The sequence below is a fragment of the Equus przewalskii genome, chromosome 15 (assembly GCF_037783145.1).
Source record: "Equus przewalskii isolate Varuska chromosome 15, EquPr2, whole genome shotgun sequence".
Lineage (NCBI taxonomy): Eukaryota > Metazoa > Chordata > Mammalia > Perissodactyla > Equidae > Equus > Equus przewalskii.
The window spans coordinates 34,495,411-34,507,757 of NC_091845.1; the positions used below are offsets into that span (position 1 = coordinate 34,495,411).

Consider the following 12,347-nt stretch of genomic DNA (forward strand, 5'->3'; position numbering starts at 1 on the left):
TTCAACCCATGCTGAGGGGCTTGTTGTGGGGTCACGGGGCCAGGCTGGACCAGCAGGCTGGGCTAGTGAGAGCCCCTTGCCCTGGTAATCGCCCTGACAGACAGATGGCAGGAGGCCGAGGATTCTCCCGGGATCATTTTCAAAGGCTCTAGATGTGCTGGGGCCAAGCTCAGCTGCTCTGGGGTGGCCTCTAGGCCAGGGTTCCTGCCTCTCCTTTCACAGGGAAGCTTTTCTGATCCCATTGCCATCGAGAAGGTTACAAAACAAGCCTTCCTCGTCTTCTCCACGCTTAGACAGCTTTAACTAGATGTTGCAGAAAGAGAGACTTCCAGATTATTACCCTTTTTGAAGTGATTTTGTTACTGTTTTAAATAACTCCATTTTGTGGCTACCTGTATCCTGTTCGGCTGATTATAGTTAAAGAACACGATAATTGCCTGCTTTCATTCGGCTCTAAAATAAACCCTGAGCATCGTGCCCAGCCCAAGACTGGTGCTGTGCTGCTGCCCTCAGCAGTGGGAGTTTATTCTTACTACGGATGCCATGCCTTATTCCCCATGACATCACCACCAGGCCCCTCAACTGTGGGCTGCAGCCGACACCTTATCATTAGCATCTCTGTGCTCCACAGACAGGTCTCCCTGCAACTTTGACAGAAGGCAGATTTGGTCTCTGAATAAGATACTCAAAGCCTGGACAAGTTCATGTCCCCCTGCACCCAGCAGAGCCTTGGATGATAGGCCGTGATATTCGCACTTATTTAAAGCCATTTTGCTGATTCTGCTCTTTTTCAACTAGACAAAAATCATGACCAAGAAAAGGATTTCTTCCAAGAATTAGAAAGTTGAATTTCAAAGGCATGAGTTCATCTAATTCAGGCTTGTTGGTAACTTCAGTGACCAGCATTTATTAAACACCTACTATGTGCCCATAAAGCCACATACTTTACCTGCAGGGACTCATTGATTAGCTCACTTTGGCTTACCAATCTGTCTGAAAACCAATCTGGAAACAGTTTAGAGCTTGCAAATACAGCCCTAAAAACATGACAGGCTGCCATTTGACATAGAGACCCACCGTGGGACGCATTTAAGCAATTTTGAATCTAAAAGTACGAGAAGCAAAGTGACTCACTAGCGTAGCATGTGAAAATATGTGTTCTTTGTTGAGCTACAAAATGTGTTCTCTGGGACAGCTTTCAACTTGCAAGAGATAGGGCACGGAGCAGGAACATAGGAAATTCTTGCCTAAGGATTGTTGCCTTGGGAAGGCTTACTTGTTCTTACATCTGGGAAAGCCAGGAGAGTGGAAAGCTCAGTCTGTTGATCAGAGTGCTAACAGAAGATCCAAAAGGTGTTCTCTCTTCTCTCCTTTTTGCATGGGTCACCCTCTTATCCCACAGCAGCTTCTTCCAGAGATTGCACTGTTCTTTAAGATTAGCATGACACATCTAACCCAGCACAGGTGGCGAGCTGACACGACTCTGGCCCTGCTGCCTTTGAACCAACCTCTGACGAAATCACTAACATAAATCTAGTTAATGAGCACCCATCACTGGCAGAGAACAACTGCCATGTGGCTGCACCAGCCAGAAGCCCAGCACACAGGGTATTGCGGCCACTCAGGGTCCAGTGCAGAACCCTGGGAAGAGAGCCACGAGAAAGAGTCTCACTCATTCTGTAGAGTAGGCAGAGGGTCTGTCCGCACCAGATGCTTTTCATTGACAGGTGCTGATGATATAAAAAGAAACAAAGTTGCAGATGCTGATCACATCAGCATCTCACTCAGGTAATAAAAGCAGTAACAATAACAAATTATCAATTACTTTCTCCCAGCCATGTAGGCATTATCTCCCATGTCAGGGGCATGGTTACATTTTATAGGAGAGGAAAGTAAGGCTCAGAAGGCAAAGTCACTGCTCCAAGGTTATTACAGTGCTACTAAGCGGAGAGGCTGGGATTTCAGTGTAGGTCTCCTGTTCTTTAAAGCTGTGTATTCAAACTGTTTCCCAAGCAAGGATTCCCATGGGACATCCTGCTCCATCAAGGTTTCACGGGGATGGGTCTCACCAGAAGAATCTGGAAAATGGGATGTAAATTTTATTCTCAATTCCTAAGGTCACTTGTGAGCATACAAGTTGGCATTTGGTTAAAGCAGTGGTTCTCAACACCGCCCGCCCTTTAGAATCACCTGGGGAACTTAAAAAAATTTATAAATATGCTGATGACCGGGATTTCATTGGTCAGGGTTGGGGAGCTGGTATCAGTTATTGTTTTAAGCTCCCCAAACAATTCTAATATGCAGCCAGGGCTGAGAGCCATGAATTTTAGAATGTGATGCACTCTACCAGTAATCATTGTGTGTTTGTTTCTTCCCCTCTCAACTTGACTGTAAGTGCCTTGTAGGCAGGGCCTGGGACTCACAAGCCAGCATATCCTCCCAGGGCCCAGTACCAGATTGGACATACTTAGGGGCGTGTTAGGGGCTGAATCGTGTCCCTCAAAATTCATATGCTGAAGTTCTAACACCCGGTACCTCCGAATGTGACTGTATTTGGAGATAGGAACTTTAAAGAGGCGATTAAATTAAAATGAGGCCCTTAGGGTGGGCTATAATCCAATATGACTGAAGTCATGATAAGAAGAGAAAATCTGGACACAAAAAGAGATGCCAGGGATGCACAAGCCTGCCGGAGAGGTCATATGAGGCTACAGCAAGAAGGCAACCATCTGCAAGTCCAGGAGAGAGGCCACAGGAGAAACCAAACCTGCCAAATACCTTGATCTTGGACTTCCAGCATCCAGAGCTGTGAGAAAATAAATGTCTGCTTAAGCCACTCAGTCTGGGTATTGTGTTACGGCAGCCTGAGCAGAGTAATACATGAGGTTTTCTTCCCTCACCAACTAGAGGGGCGCCATCTGCAAATCTCAAGGATTAACAGAATTTCCAGTCATCCTGGAGGGCAGCAGTGATGTGATAAACAAGTGAGTGCCCAGAAGCCAAGAAGAGAGAGTCCTCTGAAACAATGTAGTCCTGGAGAGCCTAAGAAGCTTCCAGCATCAGAACCGCCCATGTCCCCACTCCTAGCAGAATATTGCTCTCCCAGCCACATCTGCTTCAATCCTGAGGCCAAAGATAACATACATGGGCACCCAGTAAGCGCTCCTAGCTGGCGGCTGGTCGGCCCATTCACTTGGCCCTTCCATGAAAATTAGCTTTACTTGTTAAACTGAAGGAGAAAATGCAATCATGATTAATTCCACATAGAAAATATTAAATTTCTTTTGCCTCTTTGTTTGAGCAAGAAATAGAAGGAAACAGCTGAATTGTGCTTGGAGAATGAGTTAATGCAAAATCCATTTGAGGCAAGAAGCTTGGATGCTGGGGGAGCTTCCTTGGGCTCTGCCAAGTTCATGAAGCCATGTCTACATTTCACAGCCATTGCACTATGATAATGCGTATGCTGCTCTTAGCACAGCACGGGGCATGTAACTGAGGCTCAGGACATTAGGACCTAGGAGTGTTGGGGTTGCTGGTGTCATTATTATTATCAGTCAAACGAAGTCTGTGTTATTGAGTCCTCCTGCTTTCATTGCCTGCGGTCAGGCATCGTGGACAGATGAGCTAGATGGTGGCTATGACCATTTGTTTTCAGGACTGCTCTGGACACGTGGGGTATGGGGGAACTAGGAGTGGTGAACACAGTCTCATCTCTGGAAGATTTTCAAAGTGGATATCACGGGAAGCCAGATTCAACATTTAGAGGACTTGTATGGTCTCAAACAAACTGGGGCATGCTGGATGTAGCAGAGACCGTCAAAGTATCCCAACTTCATTCTCCTCTTCTGTCATTCAGAACCCTGACTTTTCGACATGCACCTTTCCCAGGTTCCTTTGTAGCAAGGTGAGGCCATGTGATTAAGCAGCAGTGTTATAGAGGAGTAGAAGTGTTTTAGGGGAGTAAATACTTTAATAAATAAGGAAGTTTCAATAAAGAAATTTTACTTAGTCTTCAGGACCTCCCAGAATCCTCCTTCTGTCAGCCTGGATTACAGATGTGACAGATGGAGCTCAGGAGATATCTTGGACCATGAAGTAACCTTGAGTTTAAAAGCCAACTTGGAGAAAGGGAGAGAAACGAAGATGTGGTAATGGGTTTAGGATGACAACATGAGGCTTCCAAACTAGTATTTTCCATAATGAGAGTGAAGAAGTATTTGAAGTTCCCTGTTTGAAACACAAAAAGGTGACCAGGCATATGGTTGTTGCTATCGTTAGTGCCACTGAGTCAATTCTGCCTCCTAGCGACCCCGCGTACAGCAGAGCAGAACCCGCCCCAGTCTCTTTGCAGCATCCTCTCATCTTCTGGCGCTCTATCAGACCATGCTCCACTGCTGTTTGTAGGGTTTACATGGCCAATTTTTTCGGAAGTGGGTGGCCAGGTCCTTCTTCCTAGTCTGCCTTAGTCTAGAAGCTCTGCTGAAACCTGTCTACCATGGGTCACCCTGCTGGTATTTCAAATACTGGTGGCATAGCTTTCAGCATTACAGCAACACGCAGCTGCCACAGAATGACAACTGACAGATGGGTGGTGTGGTTCCCTGGCTGGGAAACAAACCTGGGCCATGGCAGTGAGGGCACTGAGTTTTAAGCACTAGACCACCAGGGTTAGGCATATGGTATTTTATGAGAAAACACATGAAGCCTGGGAACATGGCTTCGTTTAGCAATTTATCAACTTCAGCTAAAAGAAATCATGCAGCTGCCTCCCATCCTGAAAGTGCTGCCTGTCCAGATAAGACACTGCTGAGCCAACATCTTCCTCAGCTATCTTTCACTTCTCAAACAAAACTGAAGGAAGCTCCAGGCACTATGCAATGCTATATGTAGAACCAGGTAAAGGGCAGAAGCTAGAAAATTCTCTTTGCTCACATTGAAGGATGTGTGAATCCAGCTCTGTTACTCAGAGACTTAGATCAAGTTCATGACCTTTCCAAGCCTCATTATTTCCATCTATAAAACGGATATATTTATACCCACACTCCTGGCTTCATGGGCATGTGGCCTGTGTAATTGCCTAGAACACTACACAGAACCCAAGCACCCCAAGCTTGGTTTAATGCTCTGCTGTCACTGTCTTGAAATTCTTAATACTTTTTGAACAAGGGGCCCCACGTATTCATTTTGTACTGGGCCCTGCAAATTGTGCAGCTGGTCCTGTTTATACCTGTCTCACAGTTTCTGGAAAGGGCCGTAAGAGATAAGATCTATCAGGTGCAACCCTGGCCCGGTACTTGATAGGTGCTTAGGGAAGGTAGCCATTGTGGTCATTTTCACACTGCTGAAGCTGTTGGTATGTTATCTGGCACCTGGATATTATGTCATATGTAAGATGGGTAGACAGAGTCAAGTCGAAGACTCAGCTAACATGACCAAGAGTGACCATTTTGCCCGTTCGATTGTTTGCGCACACTGCTGCAGAACTTCCTCAGACTTCTCTCAAGTTGGTAATTTGTTCCCACGAACCACTGGCTTCCCTTCCACAAGGCAGTGCAGATGCAAAAGTGGATGTTCTTTCCCTCTGATGGCCTTGCTAAGTAGAATGGCCATCAGGTCACCAGGTAAGTGGTCAAACAACCAAGAAAAGAGTCTATGGCCATGTACACAACCATCGTCTTATTTTAGAAAAAGAGACAGCAAATATGGACAAGGAGAGAGGGACAAAAGGGAGGTTGACAAAGGGAGACAGTGTTCGTCTCTTTGAGCTCTGTCTTTCGGGAAAAGATGGTTTGTAGGGCTCGTGTGTATGAAACTCATTTCTTTAGGACTGGGTATAAGCAGATCAAATCAAGAAACATAGTGCCAGCCGACACTGTCCAAGATGCTGACATGAGAGCATCCTGAACTTTATTTACCTGGGCTCAGTCATATCACCAAAGCAACTCGACCTCCATGTATCCTATGTTTGGGGTTAGGGTACCGTTTAACATGGTGCATAACTCCCATCTGGAGCACTGTTAACTATTTTCAGTGCTTCTGAAAACCAGATTTTCTCTGAAGGAAAGGACCGTCAGCGTCACGCTGAGTAAGCATGGCATGCAGGAAAGGGCAAGAGTGTGAATGTCTGGTTTCAAGGAGGGCTGCACTACCCTAACAGTGGAGTCCCCGTCGCCAGGTGTCGTGGGAAGCCTGCGGTGAGATGTGTGAATGTAGAAGAAGCATTACCTGGTGCCAGGCAGAAAGCAAAGCCAAGATGGAGCAAAGATCCACAAAAACAAAACTCACAGCACAGCTAGCAATTATCGAGCCCTTAATATACGCCAGGCACTGTGTAAGAACCCCATGCTTGTTATTATCTCATTAACTCTGACAGCAACCCTTGGAAGTAATTATTATTATCATCTTCATTTTCCACATAAGGAACCAAAGCTTGGAGAGGTAACTTGACTTATTCAAAGTCACGCAGCCAGTAAACATCGGAGCCTGGATTTGAACACAACCCATCTGATTCCAAAAACCAAACTCTGATTGCTCTCCTGGGCCCAGTGAGGGGGCCATTCAAAGAGGCCCAAGAAGTTTGTTAACTAACTCCTGGATGACAGCAGTTGCTGTTAAAATTGAGTGAAATCTCCGGCCCTTCCCTTTCCTCAAATATGTTAGCTACTCTTGCAGTAAAAGAAGGTTCTAGATTCATGCCAACCATACTTCACTTACATTAAGGAGAAGACTAAGAATTTAAAATTCCACTACAACCTTCTCTTTCTCCCAACAAACTGTGTGAAAGGAATATCCAATAGGGAAAAGGCAAAAAAAAGTGACTTTGGTAAAGAAGTTGAAAAATATGCTTTTAAATGAGAAACACGTGTGTGATTATTCTTCATCTTTTGTCTCCACCCACCCCCAAGTTGAAAACAAGCTAACAGGATACAAATGTACACATCCACATAAAGATACAAAAAACCAGTGGTACCCTGCATGGCACAGAATCCAGAAGCTTCCCTGGGAAGCTTGAAGAAGTCATGGGAAACTCCAAGGCAACCCAAGCCCGGCTCCGAGCAGAGTTTTCAAGCATGTGCACACGATTCCCGGCAAAAAGGAATTGTGCTGTGCTTGAATTTTAGAGGGAATCGAGCAGGAGTGAACACCGCTACAGACAGGCCTGAGAGCAAGCAAGCGTGTCAGAGACTGCAGAAGAGCTGGAGTTAGGCCAACTTTTTATATCATTTCTTTTTTCTCTCCTTCTGGCACAAACAAGCTATGGAATCTCAAAAATTGGGTCATCATTTTTGAATTCCCTGCTTTCAGCACAGCACTCAGTTGGTCTTGTTGAATGGCTTAAAAGTCTGATTTCCTGAGCTAACACTTCCTGGCCATTCAGCTGCGGGGGAGTAGTAAAGTGGGGGACTGCCTTCCCACTGGCAGCCAATGTGCAATGGTTCTCACAGGCCAGCTGACGTCCATCCTTGTGTTTCCTGCTATTATATATTTAATAGCATCAAATATGCCCATTAAAGCACCACTTCAAAGGCCACCATTCTTCCTGGGAGGCCATGAGACAGGAAACAGGTTGACTCCCTGGGGAGTCATTACTGGCATCCTGATCTTCTGGGGTGATGGCTTTTCCCATAGGCTTTGGTGTTTCTAAGAGCACAGCCGGTCTGCTCGTGAGGGACATGGGCCTACGGGAAGCTGTCCTACACAAGCTCCACTTCGGGTCAATGAGAGATCTCAGGACTCAGGCAAGTAGTACCTGCCACCAGAGGGATATGGCATCATCAGGGTTTTCTTCTAGCAGCAGATTTAAACTTACCTCCATCGGGGAGCAGGTTTTGAGATTTTTCACCTGATTTTCTAAAATTGTATCAACAAGTCTCTAAACATCACTTTCCATCCCTGAGTTCCAGATTTCTAGCAAGTTTCCCCAGTTTGTCAATGTGAGACAAAATACACTCCTCCTTTCTGACCATGAAAATGCCTCTACTTCCTCACAATCGCTTGCTTGAGACTGATATAATCATGTCCCAGTGCAGGCCCCGACTTCAATATCGGCCTCCAATAAACTCTATGCTGGGTGAACAGGAAACCCATTGTGAGCTGAGTTTCTAAGACTCTTAACACTCAGGCAAGAGGCATCGAATTTCAGCGAGATCTTCTGGAGCATGAACACAAGTACAAACCAGCCATGGGGTCAAGTCTGGGCTTGCTTTATTTGACCTTGGTTTGTTTTATTTTATTTAGGCAAACTTTTTCGGGGGGCACAGGGGACCATAAAATCCTTACCTTTTAAAGGAGCCCATTGTTAACAATTTGTTCATCACAGCTCCCTCGACCTCACCAAAAAAGTCTCCAGTCTGCAGGGAAGAAAAGAAGACCCCATGAGGAAGTGTAGATAAATAATGTGCTCAAACACCAGAGCAGAAATCAAAACGGACACAGTCTGCATCCTGGAGCTGACAGGAGCAAAAGGCAGGTTTTCAGGACTACTGTTACATAAAAGTGGAAAAGGTCTTCCTAGTCACAAGAAGTTATGGGATTACAGAGCAAACTGGGAAGCAGATGTGAATGTTCTACAACACACGGCAGGGGCGAAGGGGCGGTGGCATTGCATAACATATGCTGAGTGCTGGAATTAAAACACACATGCACATGTGCACGCGCGCACACACACACACACACATATCCTCCACTACCCCTGAATGAAGTGGCATTAATCTGCATGCAATCCCTTGTGATTAAAATACTACTTCATACACACAGAAACAGGCTGTGAAAGGGCATCCTAAGCAGTAATAAAAAGAATTGTTTATAATTCCTGGTTGACCTGTTTAGCGAAATAGAGCAGTCCTCTTCATCAGCCCTATAAATTTCCTACAGTTGAGAATCCATCCTTTCTCAAAATCACTTTCTGAGGAACACCCTCATTTTGTCCATAGACAGTTAATGTGTTGACAAAAAATAAGGCCACCCAGCCGCTTGAGGAGACAGCATGGCCAATCAAACTTCTAATGGCATACCCCTACTCTGGGGTTGTCTTCAGGGCATTTGAGGCCTAGTATCCTTCCCTACCACCAAGCTGATGCTTTTGCAAGTCTGGTTCTTAGTGTTGGATGAGACTTGCAAACTCTGAATGGTGGAATGAAGGATTAACATCCTCTTGCATCCCTCCAGACTCCTGGGGCCACCATCATCAGTGTCCCATGGGGGAGGGTGTATGCAGTACAGCAGAAGAGAACTCAGGGCAATAGCCTTCCACTGCCAATACCCTGGAACGAGCCAGTGTAGACCAGTAGAGAACCCCCATCTCAACTGTGGGTGCTCTGAAGATTTATAATTTCTGTGTGGGTGGGTGGAGGGCATTACACTCAGAGCCCAAATCACATAAATTCCATAGGCTTTGTATTAACTAAATCCTGATTTCACTACAACCAAGTGACCTCAAGCATGCTCCAGGCGGTTTTCAGACAGAAACACATATACAGAAGTTGCCAAAAAATCAAGAAAGAGTGGAGAAAGAAGAAGGAAACAACATTTCACTGATAATGATGAGCACTGCCTTTCCACCCCAGGGACACTTGGGACGCTGGGCAAACTCCGTGGGTGCGTGCTGCTGTAAGGAGCAAGAAGGACATTTGTATTTTGTGTGTGTTAATATGTCAGTGTCAAGGGAATTGGTTGTTAGATGAAGAAGAATTATCCTAATTGGGGTGCAGGAAACCAGACAGACTCAAACAAGCCCAGGCAAAGCAGGCCAGCAGGTTCCCTGGGTAATGCTGCCGGCCTCCACCTCCCAGACACACAGCAGGGAACAGAGCCCACACGTAGCGGCCATGGCCTTGTCAGACCGGTTCATTTTGTTGGCTAGTCCAGGATTCACCACTGGAAGATATCCACCACACCCTTCCTGCCCCAGGATCAGGTTCCTATCTCAGCCCTTAACAGTTACAGCAGGAGGACAGAGTTCCTCCTCACAGGTGATTAATTTGGGTTCTTACTCCACGGATTCTTGCATGTGTCTTGGTGTTTCTCCTCCCAGCCAAATGGGCATATTACCATAGGCCTATGGACGACTTTCCTGATCCCAAGAGACTGGCTTTGTTTCATGGGCTCATTCTTCCTATCTAATGTCCATCAACTGTCCAAGGGCCAGTGATGTTCAGCATCTGAGGACATGGAGTGTGGGCAGTTTGAGCCTCACCAGTGTAATTTTTCACCCATCAAAGGCGCATTTAAAATCCTACAACATTCACATGCATAAGAAGGGAAACTGAAGCACAATTCCACACGTGACCTGGAGCCAGTGTTTATAAATTACCAAGCCGCTGAGCTCAGACCCTAAGGAGCCACACTTAAGGACAATTAACTAATTTATTAGGCATTAATAGGCCTATCGTACTGTTGACTACTAAAGAATTTTAAATGATTTAAATGGCACTTTGATATAAAATGTCAGTATCCTTAAACATTGGAGTTAGAAGAAGCCATATGTAGTCAACCATCCTCCTTTTACAGAGCCAGCCAGGAGGCCCAGGCAGGTTGAGTGATGTGTCCAAGATCCCAAAACTAGTTAAGAAAGACAGCTTGTTGGGGCCGGCCCTGTGGCCGAGTGGTTAAGTTTGTACTCTCTGCTTCGGCGGCCCAGGGTTTCACCGGTTCGGAACGTGGGCGCGGACATGGCACCGCTCATCAGGCCACGCAGAGGCAGCATCCCACATGCCACAACCAGAGGCACTCACAACTAGAATATACAACTATGTACCGGGGGGCTTTGGGGAGAGGAAGAAGAAGAAGAAAAAGAGAAAGACAGCTTGCGCCAGAAGCCATCTGCCTCTAATATTCTTTATTACACCACACTGCTAAACTTGTCTGTATTCTACCTTTTTTAGTATGGTAAATAATTTCTAATTGCAAAATTTTTTTGCTTTAAGGCATAATGTTTTAATTTTTAAAAATTTTTTAATTTAAAAATTTTTTTTAGTTTTAATGCACAAAGTTTTCAAGGAGAAATCTCTGTTTCTCTATCACAATGCTAGTGATTTTTTTTTTTAAAGATTGGCACCTGAGCTAACATCTGTTGCCAATCTTTTATTTATTTTTTCTTCTTCTTTTCCGCAAAGCCCCCAAGTACATAGTTGTAGGTCCTTCTGGCTGTGCTATGTGGGACGCTGCCTCAGCATGGCCTGATGAGTGGTGCCATGTCTGTGCCCAGAATCCGAACCAGCAAAACCCTGGCCCGCCGAAGCCAAGCCCTGGAACTTAACCACTCAGCCATGGGGCTGGCCCTGATTTTAACTCTTATTTTGATTTCCAAATACAGTAGAGCTTTCTGTGCTCAGCCCATAGTTTGGTTTCTTTCCATTGCTTTCCCTCCTGCTCCCACACTATACACAGCTCAATCAATTGAAGAACATTCTTCATCTATCTCTGGATCCTTGTCCCATGGTGTGGAGAGCACAAGCTAATTCTTGAACCCAGATAACTGATTTTTAAAAAGCAAAAACCAGAAAGAAAGCCATATAGAATAATTATGTTTGAATACATATATATATAGATATCTCTCTATATATATCTATATATAGATATATCTGTGTCTGCGTGTATATATAAATTATATATATAAAGATAAAATATCAAAAGGAAGAAACCTCCTTAAAATTGTCCCAACTCTTTAAGGTACCTCCATGCTTGAGGCAAAGAGTTTTATCAATTGAACATTTTATGAGGGAGAGAGCAGACCCTGGGCTCTGCTGCCCACCCCCCCCTCCCCCCCGCCCCCCGCCCCGGGAGGTAAAAACTCTTTGGGGCCTGCTGAGAAGTAGGCTGTGACATTCTTAGAGGGATGGAAATAAGGTTTTATAATCTCCTGCTATTACCTCTTAAATATAGATGATTGTCTCAAAGCTTTCACACCATAATTTGCTCCCCCTGACCCGAGCACAGTCTGAGCTCCTTACTCAGACTTGGTAGAAATTTCTCACTCACCTGTGTGTAGTCTTCCGATACCAGAATAAATCCATTATTGTCTATGAGGTAACAGTTCACAGTCTAGAAAATAAAAATACCGCAGTTTCAACTTGGGATCCTCAGACTGCTTTTACGTGAAATGACGTACTTCCGACCTGAGAGGAACCTATTTTAGGTTGTTTTTGGGGAATTGGAAATGCTTGCTGGCTCTAGTTGTTAAGGCCATGGTGAAGCTAACCCCAGTGTTTACTTTGCAAAACTAATAAACAAAAACAAACCACCAAGCAGGCCTTGAACATCCCAGATTAGGATAAAAAGAATATACATTAAAAAATTATTAATTACAGTTTGTCTTTCTTTTTTTTTGTTGTTACAGACCCGAATAA

At 45.0% G+C, this 12,347-nt stretch overlaps 1 protein-coding gene across 4 annotated transcripts in view; it reads right to left on the reverse strand.

The window, feature by feature from the left end:
* The window catches only part of CACNA2D3 (calcium voltage-gated channel auxiliary subunit alpha2delta 3), an 832,052-nt gene that overhangs the window by 56,523 nt on the left and 763,182 nt on the right, over positions 1-12,347 (reverse strand). For all 4 annotated transcript variants that reach the window (XR_011526928.1, XM_070574989.1, XM_070574988.1 and 1 more), the window contains 2 exons: positions 11,980-12,042; positions 8,281-8,351 (listed from right to left, as the gene is read on the reverse strand). Coding sequence is in view for 3 of the 4 variants with exons in the window: in XM_070574989.1 (XP_070431090.1) it covers positions 8,281-8,351; positions 11,980-12,042 (134 nt within the window). In the remaining variant the exon portion in view is untranslated. The remainder of the gene's footprint in view (positions 1-8,280; positions 8,352-11,979; positions 12,043-12,347) is intronic.